The sequence below is a fragment of the Epargyreus clarus genome, unplaced genomic scaffold (assembly GCF_041222505.1).
Source record: "Epargyreus clarus isolate Ecla_fem2 unplaced genomic scaffold, WU_Ecla_fem_2.2 ptg000025l, whole genome shotgun sequence".
Taxonomy (NCBI): Eukaryota; Metazoa; Arthropoda; class Insecta; order Lepidoptera; family Hesperiidae; genus Epargyreus; species Epargyreus clarus.
Window position 1 is genome coordinate 1,584,072 of NW_027332232.1, and position 16,475 is coordinate 1,600,546.

General features: G+C 38.2%; 3 protein-coding genes and 2 non-coding genes across 6 annotated transcripts; 4 read left to right on the forward strand and 1 right to left on the reverse strand.

Moving 5' to 3' along the window:
* The first annotated feature begins 909 nt into the window (after positions 1 to 909).
* RpL32 (ribosomal protein L32) lies at positions 910 to 4,651 on the forward strand. The gene is made up of 3 exons (XM_073087157.1): positions 910 to 1,103; positions 2,703 to 2,812; positions 4,439 to 4,651. Exons 1-3 carry the CDS (start codon positions 989 to 991, stop codon positions 4,616 to 4,618), a joined length of 405 nt encoding a protein of 134 aa, XP_072943258.1. The 5' UTR covers positions 910 to 988; the 3' UTR covers positions 4,619 to 4,651.
* LOC140752893 (small nucleolar RNA psi18S-841/snoR66) lies at positions 2,022 to 2,150 on the forward strand. Its single transcript, XR_012103493.1, has one exon. It is a non-coding gene; the product is annotated as a small nucleolar RNA psi18S-841/snoR66 (small nucleolar RNA).
* Positions 3,565 to 3,693, forward strand: LOC140752895 (small nucleolar RNA psi18S-841/snoR66). The gene has a single exon (XR_012103494.1). It is a non-coding gene; the product is annotated as a small nucleolar RNA psi18S-841/snoR66 (small nucleolar RNA).
* A 1,594-nt stretch (positions 4,652 to 6,245) lies between the features above and the next one.
* Positions 6,246 to 12,955, reverse strand: kin17 (kin17 DNA and RNA binding protein). Its single transcript, XM_073087161.1, has 7 exons — positions 12,411 to 12,955; positions 11,280 to 11,472; positions 10,407 to 10,548; positions 8,796 to 8,946; positions 7,935 to 8,094; positions 7,349 to 7,471; positions 6,246 to 6,885 (listed from the first exon to the last, which is right to left on the reverse strand). The coding sequence occupies exons 1-7, from the start codon at positions 12,716 to 12,718 to the stop codon at positions 6,811 to 6,813; spliced, it is 1,152 nt and encodes a 383-aa protein (XP_072943262.1). The 5' UTR covers positions 12,719 to 12,955; the 3' UTR covers positions 6,246 to 6,810.
* A 154-nt stretch (positions 12,956 to 13,109) lies between these two features.
* Positions 13,110 to 16,427, forward strand: LOC140752812 (uncharacterized). Of its 2 annotated transcripts, XM_073087163.1 has the most exons (5): positions 13,110 to 13,265; positions 13,438 to 13,611; positions 14,405 to 14,513; positions 15,224 to 15,605; positions 15,906 to 16,427. In XM_073087163.1, the coding sequence occupies exons 1-5, from the start codon at positions 13,218 to 13,220 to the stop codon at positions 16,228 to 16,230; spliced, it is 1,038 nt and encodes a 345-aa protein (XP_072943264.1). In that variant the 5' UTR covers positions 13,110 to 13,217; the 3' UTR covers positions 16,231 to 16,427. The 2 variants fall into 2 exon arrangements, with proteins under 2 accessions (XP_072943264.1, XP_072943265.1); XM_073087164.1 differs by lacking the exon at positions 13,438 to 13,611 and having other exon boundaries at positions 13,114 to 13,265.
* Positions 16,428 to 16,475: the final 48 nt, after the last annotated feature.

Here is a 16,475-nt window from a genome sequence, read left to right on the forward strand (position 1 = left end):
TATCTAAATATCAATCTGCACGAACTATATATAAATGTTTATATTCGTATACGCCGTCCAATGTCATTAATGTACATAAAACCTTAATATATTGGACCTGTTATAGTTCGCACAAAACTGCTAGTCTGCTCTGAAGTTGTTGCAAGCAGGTGTAGTCATACAATTTGCTATGGCGACGCGATTCATTTCTATATTCAGAGCGGACTAGCAGTTTTATGCGGACTATTAGCTGATGCTGGTCCCCGGATTTTAACCGAATCCCTATGTCGCATGGTTTTACTCCCCTTTAACTATCCATTTTTATCTATCAAAGATGTTTGATAATTTCTGCAATATATAAATGTCTAATTTCGATTTTTGATACTCAGAATTTTGTAAGATGGAGTATAGCGGGTATAAACCACGTAATGTACTGCTACAAGATTTAACAATTGATATCAACTTTCATATAATAATATATAAATCAACTAAAATCAATTACTGAACGAACAACAGAGTCAAACAGTCACCAACGATTATATTATTACTTAGAGTATTGCTTTAAATGAGTTTTGTAAGTTATCAAAGTTTAAAATTATGTTACGCAAAAAATTGAATGAGCCTGTTAAAAAATGTCGATATCGATTTTTTTTTTCGATATAATACTACAGTATCGAGTAGTTTTTACATCGATATGAATATCGATATTTTTAGTTCGCGTTATCGTTTTCGTTACTATCTAAATCGATATATCGTTGCATCCCTAACTTCAATGCGTTACATTAAAAATAATTATAATTATCATGCTGTTTTTGCCTTTTAAAATAAATAAGTAAAAAATCAATTGCGCAGTTTGTTTTACTAGGTAAAAACCATAGACATTTTCCGAAACGTCAAAGAAACCACACAAAAGTCTAGACATGTCCGCGTTTGTCTATTCCTCTTTCCTTTTCGTGCGGCCGTGTCACCGCGTGGTTCTTCGCCGCGTTTTCGTGAAGAAATAATCAAAATGGCTATCAGACCTGTGTACAGGCCAAAAATCGTCAAAAAGAGGACGAAACGATTCATCAGACACCAATCGGATCGCTATGACAAACTTAAGCGTAACTGGCGCAAACCTAGAGGTATGGAAATGTGTTTCAGTAGTGATCGATTGTAGTTATAACCTAAATGGAGTTGTTTTTTATGTTAAATGGACAATGATTGACCGCGTGGTGAAGTGATCATAATACCGGTCTGTTACAGTGAACTCTGGGTTTGATGCCGAGCTAAGCAGATAATCAAATGACAATCTATCAGTGCTCAATCTGAGATTTTGTGTATTAGTCGCTGTGTGTGTGTTCATTGCACCCAGTGTTTGTATAGTAGTCTAATAAAAACCTCTAATTCTCGTAAATTAGCAAACATCTACAATACAAAAACTTCTTAACGTGACTAACCTAGGAAGTAAGGGTTAACTAAATGATAGACTAACATGGAATGCCTTATGAACTGAAGTGTCGAACTCCGGAGGCACCATCACACCTGTCTTATATCAATGTCATTTGTTTTGGTTTGATGTATAACTAGGTATAGAAAGTATTTTTTTAAAATAGTGACCCATGTGGCTGACTTTAGCTGAAACTCAAGACCTATGTGGGATTGATTACAGATATTTACCAACAGATGGATTGCATTTTCATTCACTACTCAGTTTAAAAAATTGTGCATAAATTTGTAAGAAATAGTTTCTTTACAAGATTGAAAGCAAATGATCATGCAGTCCACCTGATGGTAAATCACTGTTTTATGTACTTCTGCATACTCGCCAAACTGCTAGTCCGCTCTGAAGTTGCGAGCAGGTGTAGTCATACAATTTGCTATGGCAATGCGATTCATTTCTATATTCAGAGCAGACTAGTAGTTTTATGCGGACTATAACTTCAAAAAGAAAGGTTCTACCTGAAGCCGATCACACTTGCCACTCCTGAGGACTCCGGTCATCTCAAATGTTAGTCAACTAGCTCCTCCTACCCTTACATTCAAAATTATTTTTTTTTTTTTGCAAGGGCACTCTGTGTTACACATAATCAATATGTTAGTCACAATTTGTTACCTTGCTAGATTAAGACTACCTGTTCCTATTCCAAGTAGTCATATTGACTAATTGGTCATAGAGGTAGTGACATTTTTGTATATAAGACTAGCAGACGAGCATACAGTGAACATGATGGTTAAAGGCTACTGCAGCCCATGGACATCTGTAATCAATCCCAGATAAGATTAAATTTCTGCCTGACGTCGGTCACGGTGAGCCGCTACCCTTGAGAACTATGCTGGTATGTGTCAGATAAGTATGTCTCCCTTACCACACCCTTCATACCAGATCGCAGCAGCGCTTAACACTGCTGTTTATTAGACAGAAATCAGTGTGGCAGTGGTGTCACTTGAATCTAACCACAGTGTCATATTTATTACGGTGTAGGAGATAGTGCCCTGTGACAGATGTCTATCTATTACCATTGAGTAGATAGAGTCCTGTGACAGTTGGACAGACAACGGAGGCTTTGTAATAGGGTTCAGTTTTTACCCTGTGAGTACGTACTATGAGTAAGTAAAAAACATACCATTCTGACCTGCAGTGGGCTCTAGGTTCAATCTCCAGCGATATCTAATGATAAACTCAGTTCTAAGTGCCAAATGGATTATGATTGTTATTAACAGTTATACTTAAATTATTTCAGGTATTGACAACAGAGTGCGCAGACGTTTCAAGGGGCAATACTTGATGCCAAGCATCGGATACGGTTCCAATAAGAAGACACGTCACATGCTCCCCAATGGTTTCCGCAAGGTGAGACGATAATCTTACATATAAGATTCTTGTGTCACAATGTTAGTTACCATACTCCTCCGAAACGGCTTTACCAATTTTCATAAGATTTTATATGTATATTCAGTAGGTCTGAGAATCGGCTACTATCTATTTTTCATACCCCTAAGTGATAAGGGTTGTTCACCCTTAACATTTTTTTATTTATAAGGCATAACAATGTTTGCCGGGTCATCTAGTATGACTATAGAAGGGATGTGTTAAATGTACATCATCCACCGAATTTTAATTTAGGTTATTAGACAGGCAAGTACTACAGTACTGTGAAGCTGTGATAGTTTAGTTGTTGAGTCTGCCGCTTGATGGGGCCGAGGTCGAGGTTCAAATCCTCTGATTTTTCAGTTGTTTCTATGAGAAATTAATTATTACTTGCTTTAACGGTGAAGGAAAATAGTGAGGAAACCTGCATACCTGAGATTTAAAAAAAAAGTTCTCAAAGGTATGTGAAGTCTACCAATACGCACTTGGCCAGCTCGGTGGACTATGGCCTAATCCTTCTCATTGAGAGGAGACCCATGCCCAGAAGTGGGAATTTTTTGTTAAGAATATTTTTTTTTACATTTCAATATGATAATGTTGTATTGGCTATGTTTTACGCAGATATAAGTATCAATGTTATATAATCGATCAATTTATCGTCGCCTACATAGCTTGGTAAGCCTATAAAAATGAATATATTTCATTTTTTCATTAAACTTCTCCTATTCCCATAATGCAAGGGCACTCTGTGTTTTCATATAATATGTTAATTACAATTTGTAACCTTGCTATATAAACTCTACCACACCCTATTCCATATAGCTTGGTCTCGCTATCTGGTCATATTGGTAGATACATATTTTTAACAAATAACCACGAAATATGGTTGTTTTCTATAATACAGGAGTAGCAAACAGGTATGCTGTCCACCTGATGGTAAGTGGCTACTGCAGCCCATGGACATGTAATCAACCCCAGATTGGATTAGTCGTACTTGAGGTCGGATGTGTTGCTGCCCCCTGATAACTACTCCGTCTTTGTCCTAAAGGCATAAGGACGCTGTTTTCAGAGCCCAGAAAGTCCAAAATATTAGCTTACACAACATTAAGATTTACGTTTAAAAATTTTAAATTGAAATGTCAGTTTTTAATTTTTGATTACATTATTTGTACCCTGATCTCCCATGACCCCCCGAATTCTTATACCGAAGGATCCTGACATTACTTAACAGCCCTGCCTGAGTACTAAATTGGAACACCTCGGGGGAGTTACTACCATCTCTTAAAACAATATTATTTTGATAATATTTTAACTTTTTTTGCAGTAAATTTAACTTTTTAAGCAAAATATGGCTATTTCAGTTGGTTTTATACAATGGATAAGCTTAAAATTAATAAGTTTTAAGTTTGTTCGACTGTGTATGATGGAATATTTTACTGTTTTAAGGAGGAAATAAAACTTTTCTGAACTATGATGGTTTTTAAAAGATGGTGGTAGGCCCCCAGAAAACCTCATCTCCCTTACCACATTTTTCAAACCAGAACAGCTTTTATTATGCAGAAATACTTGAAACAATATATTTATTTAAATTTCCATTCAAATCTCCAGGTCCTCGTCCACAACGTCCGTGAGCTGGAGATCCTGATGATGCAGAACAGGAAGTACTGCGCAGAGATTGCCCACGGAGTCTCCTCGAAGAACAGGAAGAGTATCGTGGAACGTGCCCAGCAGTTGAGCATCAGGGTCACGAATGCCGCAGCACGTCTCCGTAGCCAGGAGAATGAATAAATATAAATTCTATAATAAAAATATAAAAGTTAATAGTTTTTTTATTTTGTATGCCCTCTGGCTGCCCCTAGACCTAAATAACATTGGACAATACTTTTTATTGTGCAATAAGATTGAAAGACGCTCTGACTCCAAACGAGCACAATTGCACAATAATACGAACTGCACTGTTTTCGTGTTCAGTCTGAGAATAGTATTGAATGTAGTTCTCTCCATAAAGCTCAATTTACGTTACCGCGGAATGCAATGGAAGCGAATTTTTGCAAACAAATCTGCATAGCATAATGAACTTTATGTCAATTGTGGAACGTACAAACTAAATACGTGCCAAAAAAAGGTTGCGCGTCTTCCGGGGAATTCTCGAGAGTTCCCTAAATAACTGTCGGCGCCGTCTGTGGATTTTGTCACAATTGACATAAAGTTCATTATGCTATGCAGAATTTGTTTGCAAAAATTCGCTTCCATTCCATTCCGCGGTAATGTAAATTGAGCCGAACAAAGCACCTTGTGAAGTGGCGGTAGATGTATTGACATTCAAAAAGCGCTCTGTAAAGTACCTATTTTTTTTTTAAATGTGTTGATTTATGTAAAATTTTGCGGAATACTGATTCTACACGATTAAATAAAAAAATATGGTGCAATAAAAATGAAACTCACTCAAACTTTCGTTCAATCTTTACGCATTTTTCAATATTAACCCTAAATGGTCAATGATATTGCACAATATAATTGACCGGTTAAAGATATTGCACAATATAATTGACTGGTCAAAGATATTGCACAATATAATTGACCGTTTAGGCGGCCTCTTTTACAATATCAGCAATATTTAGTACGAACAATTCGTCGAGTAACTTGCAGAACAATGATGAATATGTAAAGGTCACGCGAACATACATGTAATTAAAACAATGCGTGAAGAATAGACATACATTGGCAAGTACCGGACAAGCCCAAGGATTTACATTTATATACTTTATAAAATGGGGCCGTTCAAGTATTACGTAAGCAGATTTATTACAATTATTTACTCCCCCATCCCCCTTGTCAGCAAAAGTAAGAAAAGCTCTTACCCCCTCCCTCATGCTTACGTAAACATTTTTCAATTAATGTATTGTTTTTTTTTATATTATAATTATAATTTTAAAAATGCCTAAACGTATTCATGATTTGCGGGAATCCCCGAAAATGCGTTTCGCTTTCAAGTAAAGACAATGTGAGGGTTGCTATTCGTGTAAACAAGTACCAAACTACCGATGACGTAATCATCGTCTAGACTCCCCTACCCCCCATGTCATCCAAGATAAGCAAAGCTAAGACCCCCTGCCCCCCTAAAAGCGCTTACGTAATACTTGAACGACCCCAATGATAAAAATCATCGATAGATTGTACAACATTTAGAATCACTTAAAAAAGGGCTAGTATAGGTGATCACGCCCGGGAATGGGGCGTGCTCCGATAAGACAGGAGGCTTGTATAGAGATGTTGAGAAAAATTCGATAGCGTGAGTCAGAATACTTGTGGCGCCATCTCTTGACGAAAAGCGGGAAGTCGCCACAACTCTAAAAAATAGGATAGAAAGCCACCATTTTTCTTACATCCTTAAATAAAGTAAAACAAAGTAAGATTTTAGTTAAAAAATAATTTATTTCTAGAAAAGATAATTTTATTACAGCCACTTCATTTCATCTGACATTAAAGTTTACACACACTGTTTTTAAAAACTTCCTGCAAGTCCTTAAACTTCGACAATAACTTATTATATAAAAATGCTGACATTATTTTCAATTTTAGAGAGTTCAGACATTTTATTTTCTTCACTTCATATAATACTAGTAGAGTCCGCGGCGCGTCTGAGTTATAAAAAATAACATGACATACACATAACTGAAAATTTGTACCTTCATTGGAACGACAGTGGCGCCATCTGTCGAAAATTAGTCGCACCAACACAGAAACCTTCGTGGGCTCATGCACAACAACTTTGCTTAAGACCATCACATGATCAAATGCATAGTTTACGATTCTATAAAGAACATACGGACAAACATTCATTTATTTGACAAAATATATCTATTTCAAATTGTACAGAATCTTCAGTTTTTCCAAAATTGCAGTCCCTCTAACTTCTTCTGAAATCAACACTTGATTTTCCTGTTTTAATATCTTAATTGTTTTTCAGAAAATAAGTATCAGCTAGCCAATTTACTTATATCTTCATATTGTACTTCTCTTACTATCCTCCCTCTTAAAACTCCCTCTGATATCTGCAACAAATAAATTAAAATCGTTTATAACTAAAGATATATGAGCATTAATAGGCAATGTGATTATGCTTATATGATTATTATATTATTATTATTACTTTATAATATAGGAGTAGCAGACAAGCAGTCCACCTGGTTAGTGGGTACTGCCACCCATGGACATCTGTAATCAACCCCAGATAGGTTTAGATATTCCTACCTGAAGTCGGCCACAGATGCGCCGTTACCCCAGAAGCTGGAACGCCTCAGAAAATATGTCCATTACCACACCCTTCAAACTAGAACACAGCAGCGCTTAACACTGCTGTTATAACAGAAAAGGTGTGGCAGTGGTGCACCAGTGTCGAACCACAGAGGGTTCTACCAACTTCTAACAACAATAACTATATTTATCTATGCTATACGACTAGTATATTACACTCTTCAATCAAAAATGAACACAAAAACCTCACAATATTCTCACCTCAACATCACAGCAATATTTATCAGTGTCTATATCCTTTAGTATCCCCGTCTGTCCTCTATAAGCGCCGTTCACAAAGCGAACAGCACGCCCCTGCGATGGTATCACAGTTTCTAGATGATTCTGGAAAAATAAAGATTAAATATTAATAATTTTTGAAGAATTAATCATTAAGTTTATTTGTAGGGTTCCATACACGAAGGGTAAAATACGTATAACTCCGTTTTTTTAGCTAGTTAGCAACTGTGTTTGGGGGCCCCCAAGATCGGATGCCCGGAGCGGACCACCATTTCTGCCAAAATAAATATTGGTTGTTGGACTGTGATTCACTTCTGGCGGTACCACCGCCACACATATTTCTACCCAATAACAGCAGTGTTATATGTTGCTGTTATTGGGCATACTGTCTGCTGACATACTTTTCCGAGGCGTTTCAACTTAGTCCTTAGGTCGCTGTGGGCCACCTCACGTAGGAATCTAATCTTATCCGAATTCGATTACAGATGTCCATACGCCACTTACCATCAGGTGCACTGCATGCTCGTCTGCTACTCCTACATTATAAAAAAAATGCAAATATCCTTACCTGATCCAGTTTCAATCTAGTATTTTCGTCAGTCAACTTTACGTTCGCTCCATACTTATCGACCACTTTTTCCACCACCGCCTTCTTCTTATAAAACTTTTCACCCAACGACCTGGTAACTATCTTCACTATGATGCCTTCTGTCAGCCAATAATCTTTCCTGTTGAGAAATTATAAAAAATTATAGCAATTTCCCGCAATTCATCGAGAGAGGGCGCTGGTAGTATTCTAAATCACATTGACATTTTTAGGGATCCATGCCCAAAGGGTAAAAACCCTATTACTAAGACTCCGCTGTCTGTCCGTCTGTCACAGGGCTCTATCTCCTGAACCATAACAGATAGACACTTGAAATTTTTACAATATAAGTATAAATAACGTTAGCCGCTATAACTAAAACAAAAAATAAAAAAGTTGTATATAAAAAAAGGGTCCAAATACAAGAAATCAATGCCTAGACTGCCCTAGACCACTAACAGGTTCTGTCACATATAGTAAGTTGTCAGCACACTCAATATAGCAAAAACAGTGATAGCCTAGTGGTTAAGAAACTAGGCCCCATGATCGAGGGGTTCGAGGTTCAAGTCCCAGACACGCACCTCTGATTTTACAAAGTTATGTGCGTATTACAAATTAATTATCACTTGCTTAAACGGTGAAGGAAAACATCGCGAGGAAACCTGCATAACTGCGAGATCTTTAAAAAACTTCACAAAGGTATGTGAAGTCTACCAATACGCACTTGGCCAGCGCGGTGGACTATGGCCTAATCCTTCTCATTCTGAGAGGAGACCCGTGCCCAGCAGTGGGACAGTAATGAGTTGATAACAACATACATCTGTCTCTCTGTCTCTCTCTTACCTATTCGCTTTCTCTTTCGCTCTCTCCTGCATTTCCCTGATCTCATCCAGAGCGTTCTGCTTACTTCTATTCTCTTCTGTCTTCTGTTTCTTGCTTGATTCTTCTTTACTCTTAACCAAAAGCGCTGACTTTGTTAATTCTGGTTTTTTGTCTGAAAAAAATCGAAATAACTAGTATTAAAAGGGATTCCAGAAATACAATATATTCTTCCATAATTATCAACATTTACAATAATACTAATACGCACATAATTTCCAAAAATCAGATGTGCGTGCCTGGGATTTGAACCTCGGACCCCTCGATCGAGAGGCCGAGTTTCTTAACCACTACGCTATCACTACATCTTCATCCACTAACTTATCACACTTCCATTACAGAAACATTGCAAAAAAATATCAGATGGCCTTACATAAAAATATTTAACAGGTGACATAAATTATAAATAACAAATAATTATGTGATCTATACATGAATCATCATCATCATCATCATCAACCCATTACTGTCCCACTGCTGGGCACGGGTCTCCTCTCATAATGAGAAGGATTAGGCCATAGTCCACCGCGCTGGACAAGTGCGTATTGGTAGACTTCACATACCTTTGAGATTTTTTTTTTATAAATCTCTCAGGTATGTAGGTTTCCTCACGATGTTTTCCTTCACCGTTTAGCAAGTGATAAATAGTTTCTAATACGCACATAACTTTGAAAAATCAGAGGTGCGTGCCTGGGATTTGAACCTTGGACCCCTCGATCGAGAGGCGAAGTTTCTTAACCACTAGGCTATCACTGCTGGCACTAGGCTATCACTGCTGGCATACATGAATCAGTGTGATGCAACTGTAACACTTTTTTTATAACATTGGAGTAGCCGATGAGCACCAGTCCACCTGATGGTAAGCGGCTACTGCCGTATGGACATCTGTAATCAACCCCAGATAGGATTAGATATTCCTACCTGAGGTCGGCCACAGATGTGCCGCTACCCCAGAGAACTAAGCTGGAACGCCTCGGTAAAGTACGTCTCCATTACCACACCCTTCAAACCAGAACACCATAGCGATTAATGCTGCTGTTAAAACCTAACTGCTTAAAAAATACCAAAAAAGGGCAGAAATGTAGCCTATGTCATTCACAAATTTAGACGAATCCAACGACACCTCATATGTTAATCCGTCAAGCCGTTTGTGCTGTTGCGTGACAAAGAATGAGACATACGTATGCTCGAAACACATTATACTCCACAGTTGGAGTAATGAAGTGGCAACTGTCACCAGTGGGCATCTGTAATCAATCCCAGATAGGAATAGTTTTATCTGCCAGCAGTACACTACTGCTATAAGGCTAATAGATGTGACGGTGGTGCCTTCGGAGTCCAACTGCAAAAGATTCTACCCTCAGATTTGACAACCTGAATGATGGAAAGGTCGCTATAACGGTCTGACCCAAAGGGTTCCAGATTCGATTCCTGGCCAGACAGATATCAAAATAATGGATTTAGATGTCTGTTCTGGGTCTGGGTGTGAGTGTATTCGTCTGTGTGTGTCCATTGCACCCACAACACAGGGTATCCAAGTGTAGAGCTGTGAGTGTAGATATATTCATGTATTACCTTCATTTTTCCGTTTCAAGTTTAAGTTTAGAGTCAATCTTTCTTGACTGCTCTCTCGTTTGAACTCCGTGTATGTGGGCTCTGATGCTGTCTCTTTCTTGCCTTTCTCCACCTGCTTTTCTATGAATTCTAGCATTCTTTCCTGGAAAGATAAAATGTTTTATACACAGATCTTTTTCTCAATAGTATATTCTAGACAGACTGGCTATAGTTAAATATCTTGTAGAAAAATAAAAATGTACTGTTTACCTTAAATAGTTCTACAAGCATCCGAGGTTCAAATCCCAGGCACTCACCTCAAATTTTTCAAAGTTATGTGCGTATTAGAAATTAATTATCACTTGCTTGAACAGTAAAGGAAAACATTGTGAGGAAACCTTCATATCTGAATTAAAAAAAAAAGTTTGTAAAGGTATGTGTAGTCTACTAATTTTGCACTTGGCTAGCGCGGTGGACTATTGCCTAATCCTCATTCTGAGAAGAGACCCGTGCCCAGCAGTGGGAGGATACTGGGTCCATGATGATGATGACTATTTTTTTTCTTTTTATAATATAAATGTTGCAGACGAGCATACAGTCCACCTGATGGTAAGTGGCTACTGCCGCCCATGGACATCTGTAATCAACCTCAGATAAGATTTGATATTCCGACCTGAGGTCGGCTGATGCACCGCTTACCCTTGAGAACTAAGTTGGAACGCCTCAGAAAAGTATGTCTCCCTTACCACACCCTTCAAACCGGAACACTGCAGCGCCTAACACTGCTGTTATTAGGTAGAAATAGGTGTGGCGGTGGTACCGCCGGAGTCGAACCACAAAGGTTTAACCTTTAACATCACACATGTGATGTTGCACATCAGTCCATATTCTCACCTGATCATCCTTATCCATCTTCTCTTTCTTGGCCTTGGCCTCCTGTGCAGCGATGGCAGCAGGGTCCCGGTCAATGTAGGCCACGAACCAGCCCTTCTCGGTTTCATCCACCACACACTTGCCCTCCCTACCGAGCCACTTCACGAAGTCGGTGAGCGTCTCCCATTGTGTCGCATTCATGTGAAGATGATCTCTGTATAAAGGGATTAAAGACGTAACTAATATTATAAAAGTGTGTTTATGTGTGTGTATGTGTGCGCGTGTGTGTGTTGTGTGTATGCGTGTGTGTGTGTGTGTGTGTATGCGTGTGTGTGTGTGTGAGTGTGCGCGTGTGTGTGTGTGTGTATGTATGCGCGGGTGTGTGTTTGTTTGTTACACTTTCACACCATAACATTTTTATAATATAGGAGTAGCAGTCCACCTGATGTTAGCTACTGCTGCCCATGGACTTCTGTAATCAACCCCACATAGGATTAGATATTCCTAACTGTGGTCGGCCATAGATCGGCCTCCTAAGGACAAAGGAACACGACACCCTTTAAACTAGAAAACACCAGCGCTTAACACTGACGGAGCAACCATTTTAGATAGTTAATTGTAACAGGCGTTACTTTGTGGAAATCCATGCTATTAAGTTAAGATTAAAACTACTTCGCAACAATCCGCTACAAATATGTATGATGGTATATATATATTTTTTTTCAAAGGCCGACATACTGCATGGTTTTTTTTTTTTTTTTTTTTTTTTAATAATATAGGAGTAGCAGACGAGCATGCAGTCCACCTGATGGTAAGTGGCTACTGCCACCCATGGACAATTGTAATCAACCCCAGATAAGATTTGATATTCCGACCTGAGGTCGGCTGATGCACCGCTTACCCTTGAGAACTAAGCTGGAACGCCTCAGAAAAGTCTATCTCCCTTACCACACCCTTCAAACCGGAACACAGCAGCGCCTCACACTGCTGTTATTAGGCAGAAATAGGTGTCACGGTGGTGCCAGAGTCAAACCACTGAGAATTCTACGACCTTTAACCTGTTATAGGTTGGTTACAGATGTCCATAGGCAGCAGTGACTACTGATAAACTACATGTTTATTTACCACTTCAATATAAAAAGCAACACTTACCTATTAGAAATATACTCCTGGTAAACTTTATTTGCATTTACTCGCTTCGTGCCAAACTGCCGCTTCAGTAACTCCAAGTATCCATCAGAGAACTCTCTAGAGAACTCGTCGATGTACTTAGAAGCGTTATCAGCGAACAACAGGAGCTGTCTTTGGTGAGATTCGGACATAGTGTGGCATTTGAAGCCGTTTTCGTCTCGGCACTGTTTTTGACACATTTGGCAGTACCAACGCAGTTTTTGGAGGCCTTTCGCTTTTATTTTGTTCGCTATGTACTTAGGTGTACCCTTTTCAGCCTTCCCGCCCATGTTTTAGGTGTTTTTGGACGAATTTCCACGAATAATGTACGTGCGTAAGGACTTTTGGTTTACGAAGTTTGCATACGATTTTCTAGCACATTATTGGAATGTCTGTTACTTTTATTACGAACTCTTATCTATTTGGAACTCAATGATATTGGTAAGCCATAAATATTTTTAAATAAACACGTAAAATTAAAATAAATACTTCTTCCTTTACAACTTCACTCAAAAAGTCAATGTAATGTCAATTCAAATGTCAAAGTATTATTTTATTACACAGTACTTCCAGCCTTGACTTCTTGCTTTTCAACCTAACTTACTAAAAAGTTATGAATACTACTGGAGTTCTTTTGTCTATGGTATTTAAATTTATTTTTAATGTGAACTTTTCATTTTACATGACATGCTGATAATGTCATAAGTATAATGAATATAATTAAACAAAATTTCTTATTAAGTTTACTTTCGGATTATTTTATTTTTCTTGAATGTTACGTGTAATGAAATGGACGTCTTGTGGTTTAAAGATAGGCTTTACAAAATATTCAGCCAAGTGAGGAAATAATTCAGTTGACAGTCTGTATACTCAAAATTCTTAAATTTGAAAAGATAATTACCTACTGCGACTAAATTATAGAATGCAGCGTAACAGGTTGCGTGGCGGATTAAAAGAAACGAAGCCTTAGAGGATGAAATATATTTTTTAATGAGAATATATTGTCTAGGACTCACTTCCAATGACAATCAACGCACACGCGTCGGGCGACGGTAGCGCCGCCATGCGGTGCTGCCGACTCTGTGGTGGGGACGCTAGCCTTCGAGGTTTCAATGAGACTTGTGTTTGCGAGGAGGTGGAAATAAGATACGACCAGCTTTTGTATGACTGCTTTGGTGTCAGGGTCTGTTATTAGGACTTTGATTATACACAGATAATTAATTCATTACAGCTGCACATTTTATATTAAGGCACACATCGACTAAACTAGAATAGCTAAGCTTAATAAAATTGAAAAAAAAAAACTATTTGTTGGTCTCTAAAGTATTTTCATAGTAAGATTATGTATACAATTTAAAGTCTGTAAATTAACCCAAGATAATTATTTGTATTCTTGCGTCGAGCTACAATAAGACCGTTCTCTCTCTTCCCATGAATGCATGAAGCGACCAAGGGATTAAATTAGTAGTAGCATCCTAAAATGTATAATATATTGCTATTTTATATCAAAGGTAATGCAAATTGTACATGCAAGTGCGCTGACTGAAAATAATATTCTCTTAACGACATCTGTGTTTAAAAAACATATTCCTTCATACTTCGCCAGCTTCTTGGATTATCACCTAAATCCCTCTCCCTTCCTCTTGAAGATGGCAGAACTCTGTGGTTAAACTCCAGCGGCACCAGCGACACACATATTTCCGTGTTACGCACTGCTGTATTTTTGTTTGGCGGTTGTGGTAAGGGACACATACATTTCAGAGGCATTCCAGTTTCATCCTCAGGGGTAGCATCTGTGGCCGACTTTAGGTAGGAATCTAATCTTATCTGGTGTTGATCGCAAATAGCCATGGGTAGCAGTGGACTTACCATCCGGTGGATTACTCATCTGCTAATCCTATATTGTAAAAATAAAACTCTAAGACGCTTTCCTAGTAGTTAGCGTGTTTATATATTATTATACCAACATTTTTCAGGTATATCCACCAGATTGCCTGATCTGTGACCACTGTGTACGTCAGCTACGGAACATTGATCGTTTTAGAACTCTCGTGCATGCTGCTTTCGCGAAACAACGCAGCGATTGTTAGTAAATCTTGCTAAATAATAATCCAAGCTAATGTTATTAATGCGAATGTGAATTTATTAGTTACGCTTTCACGCCTTATCTAGATAACTTATTCTCACTAAATTTTGTACACTTCGCCTCGTTGTTAGGGGTTCTAAATAGGACATAGGGCTTTTATCTCGAAAAAAATACTATTCCTGAGGGATAGATAAAAACCTCGTATCGCTACCTGAAAGCCAGTTTAAAATAAATACAGTAGTCTGCTACGATAGACACGTTGAGCATTTATCCCCTTGCGTACATACAAGAGTTCTGGATTTGCATTAGGCCAATGAACATTCCAAAGACGTAGGTAAACGTTAGCTGACTTGCATATGAGGCGTTCGTTTTAGTCCTCAGGAGTAACAAAGCATATGTGATGAGGCTTCAGGTAGAATTTGGTCTACATGAAGTTAGTTACAGATGCCCATACAACAATGACCACTTATAGATCCACTTTATTACTGTTTACTACTTCAATCTTATAAAATACATTGAAAAGCTATTTATTGCATTACCGCTTTTATTGAAAAAAAAAATTTAAACAGTTATCGCCAAACTTCTAGTCCGCTCTGAAGTTGTTGCGAGCAGGTGTAGACATACAATTTGCTATGGCGACGCGATTAATCTATATTCAGAGCGGACTAGCAGTTTTACGCGAACTATATCAATGATTGAAAATTTACAGATTCATCAAAACATTCACAACTGGGCACCGGCGAGGGCTTCCACCCGCGGGAGACAAACGTCACTGTCAACCAGTGCGCTGACGTCAAACTGCGAAAGCGGTCGAAAACCATACTGCCGAAACGGCGGGAACTACGACGCGATCGCCGCAGCAGTGTTAGCACTAGCTTGGTTGTGAAACGGATGAATATTGCCTGTATCATGTGTAAGCAGCGCTACCCAATGATCGTGCCATTCGAAGGCTGGAAGGAGTTCATATGCTCCCGGTGTAAGAAGAATAGGGAAGTTAAGAGCGTTAAACGGAACAGTTCAAAAATGGCGCCCAATGTTAACAGAGATCGTATGGCGTTTACTTCTAAGACGGATTTGAGGGGGCGTAGCAGGTAGATAGTTTTAATTCTGTTATTTTTGTCCGTTATTTCAACATTTCATCAAGTATTTAGTTACTGTTTTATGGTTTATGTTACTTTAATGATTATAAAAATATTTAGTGCAGTAATCTATATTATGAAGTAGTTGGTGGCAAAGTGGTCTCGTTCAGTCTAATACTGAGTTCTGAGTTCGATTCTCAGTGTTTGTGAAGATCTGTGTTCTTTAACTCTATCTCCATCCTTTATTTTACTTCAAAATATCAATTTTATTCAAATTTAATATTGTTAAAAAAATGTATTCTTTGTTAACAGGCCTTGCTGCTTGTCAAAAAAGTCAACTCAGCTGTCAAAAATAGAAGTGACGTCACGGACTTTGCAACAGAAATATCAATGCAGCTTATGCCCTAAGAAATACGTGGTCGCTCAACATCTGACTCACCATATGACGACAGTTCATGGTAGGCCTGGGCAGAACTTGGTCTGTAATGTGTGCAGTAAAGGCCTTAGGAGCAAGGAGTCCCTCGAAAAACATGCAAGAACACATACGGGACAACCGGTTTATCAGTGCGATGTATGCTTAAGAACATTTAAGGGAAAACGCTTCTTCCAAGCCCATTATTTGACGCATGGCAAATAAAAATTAAATATTTTTTTGACAAATTCTATGTGCTATATACTCGAAATATACACGTTTTGGACTTACGTCGGATTTTTAAGCTGTTGAAATGAAATTCGATTGTCTATGGTCACATTTGGCGGGAAATGTCAATGAGGTTGTTTGTTGCGTTTGTTTGTTGCAATATTCTTGTAAGCGTATTAAATGTTTTTAATAAACATTTTGTTTTATTTCATGATAATTGAGCCAAATACGAAAGATTGCAT

What these genes read in the sequence shown, in the direction of transcription:
- RpL32 (XM_073087157.1), top strand. Translation starts at nt 989, where the DNA reads ATGGCTATCAGACCTGTGTACAGGCCAAAAATCGTCAAAAAGAGGACG. An exon ending in TAACTGGCGCAAACCTAGAG is followed by an intron (nt 1,104 to 2,702) that starts GTATGGAAATGT and finishes AAATTATTTCAG; the next exon opens with GTATTGACAACAGAGTGCGC. An exon ending in TCCCCAATGGTTTCCGCAAG is followed by an intron (nt 2,813 to 4,438) that starts GTGAGACGATAA and finishes TCAAATCTCCAG; the next exon opens with GTCCTCGTCCACAACGTCCG.
- kin17 (XM_073087161.1), bottom strand. Translation starts at nt 12,718, where the DNA reads ATGGGCGGGAAGGCTGAAAAGGGTACACCTAAGTACATAGCGAACAAA. An exon ending in CAGGAGTATATTTCTAATAG is followed by an intron (nt 11,473 to 12,410) that starts GTAAGTGTTGCT and finishes CCCTTTATACAG; the next exon opens with AGATCATCTTCACATGAATG. An exon ending in AGATGGATAAGGATGATCAG is followed by an intron (nt 10,549 to 11,279) that starts GTGAGAATATGG and finishes TTATCTTTCCAG; the next exon opens with GAAAGAATGCTAGAATTCAT.
- LOC140752812 (XM_073087163.1), top strand. Translation starts at nt 13,218, where the DNA reads ATGGACGTCTTGTGGTTTAAAGATAGGCTTTACAAAATATTCAGCCAA. An exon ending in CGCGAAACAACGCAGCGATT is followed by an intron (nt 14,514 to 15,223) that starts GTTAGTAAATCT and finishes GAAAATTTACAG; the next exon opens with ATTCATCAAAACATTCACAA. An exon ending in GATTTGAGGGGGCGTAGCAG is followed by an intron (nt 15,606 to 15,905) that starts GTAGATAGTTTT and finishes CTTTGTTAACAG; the next exon opens with GCCTTGCTGCTTGTCAAAAA.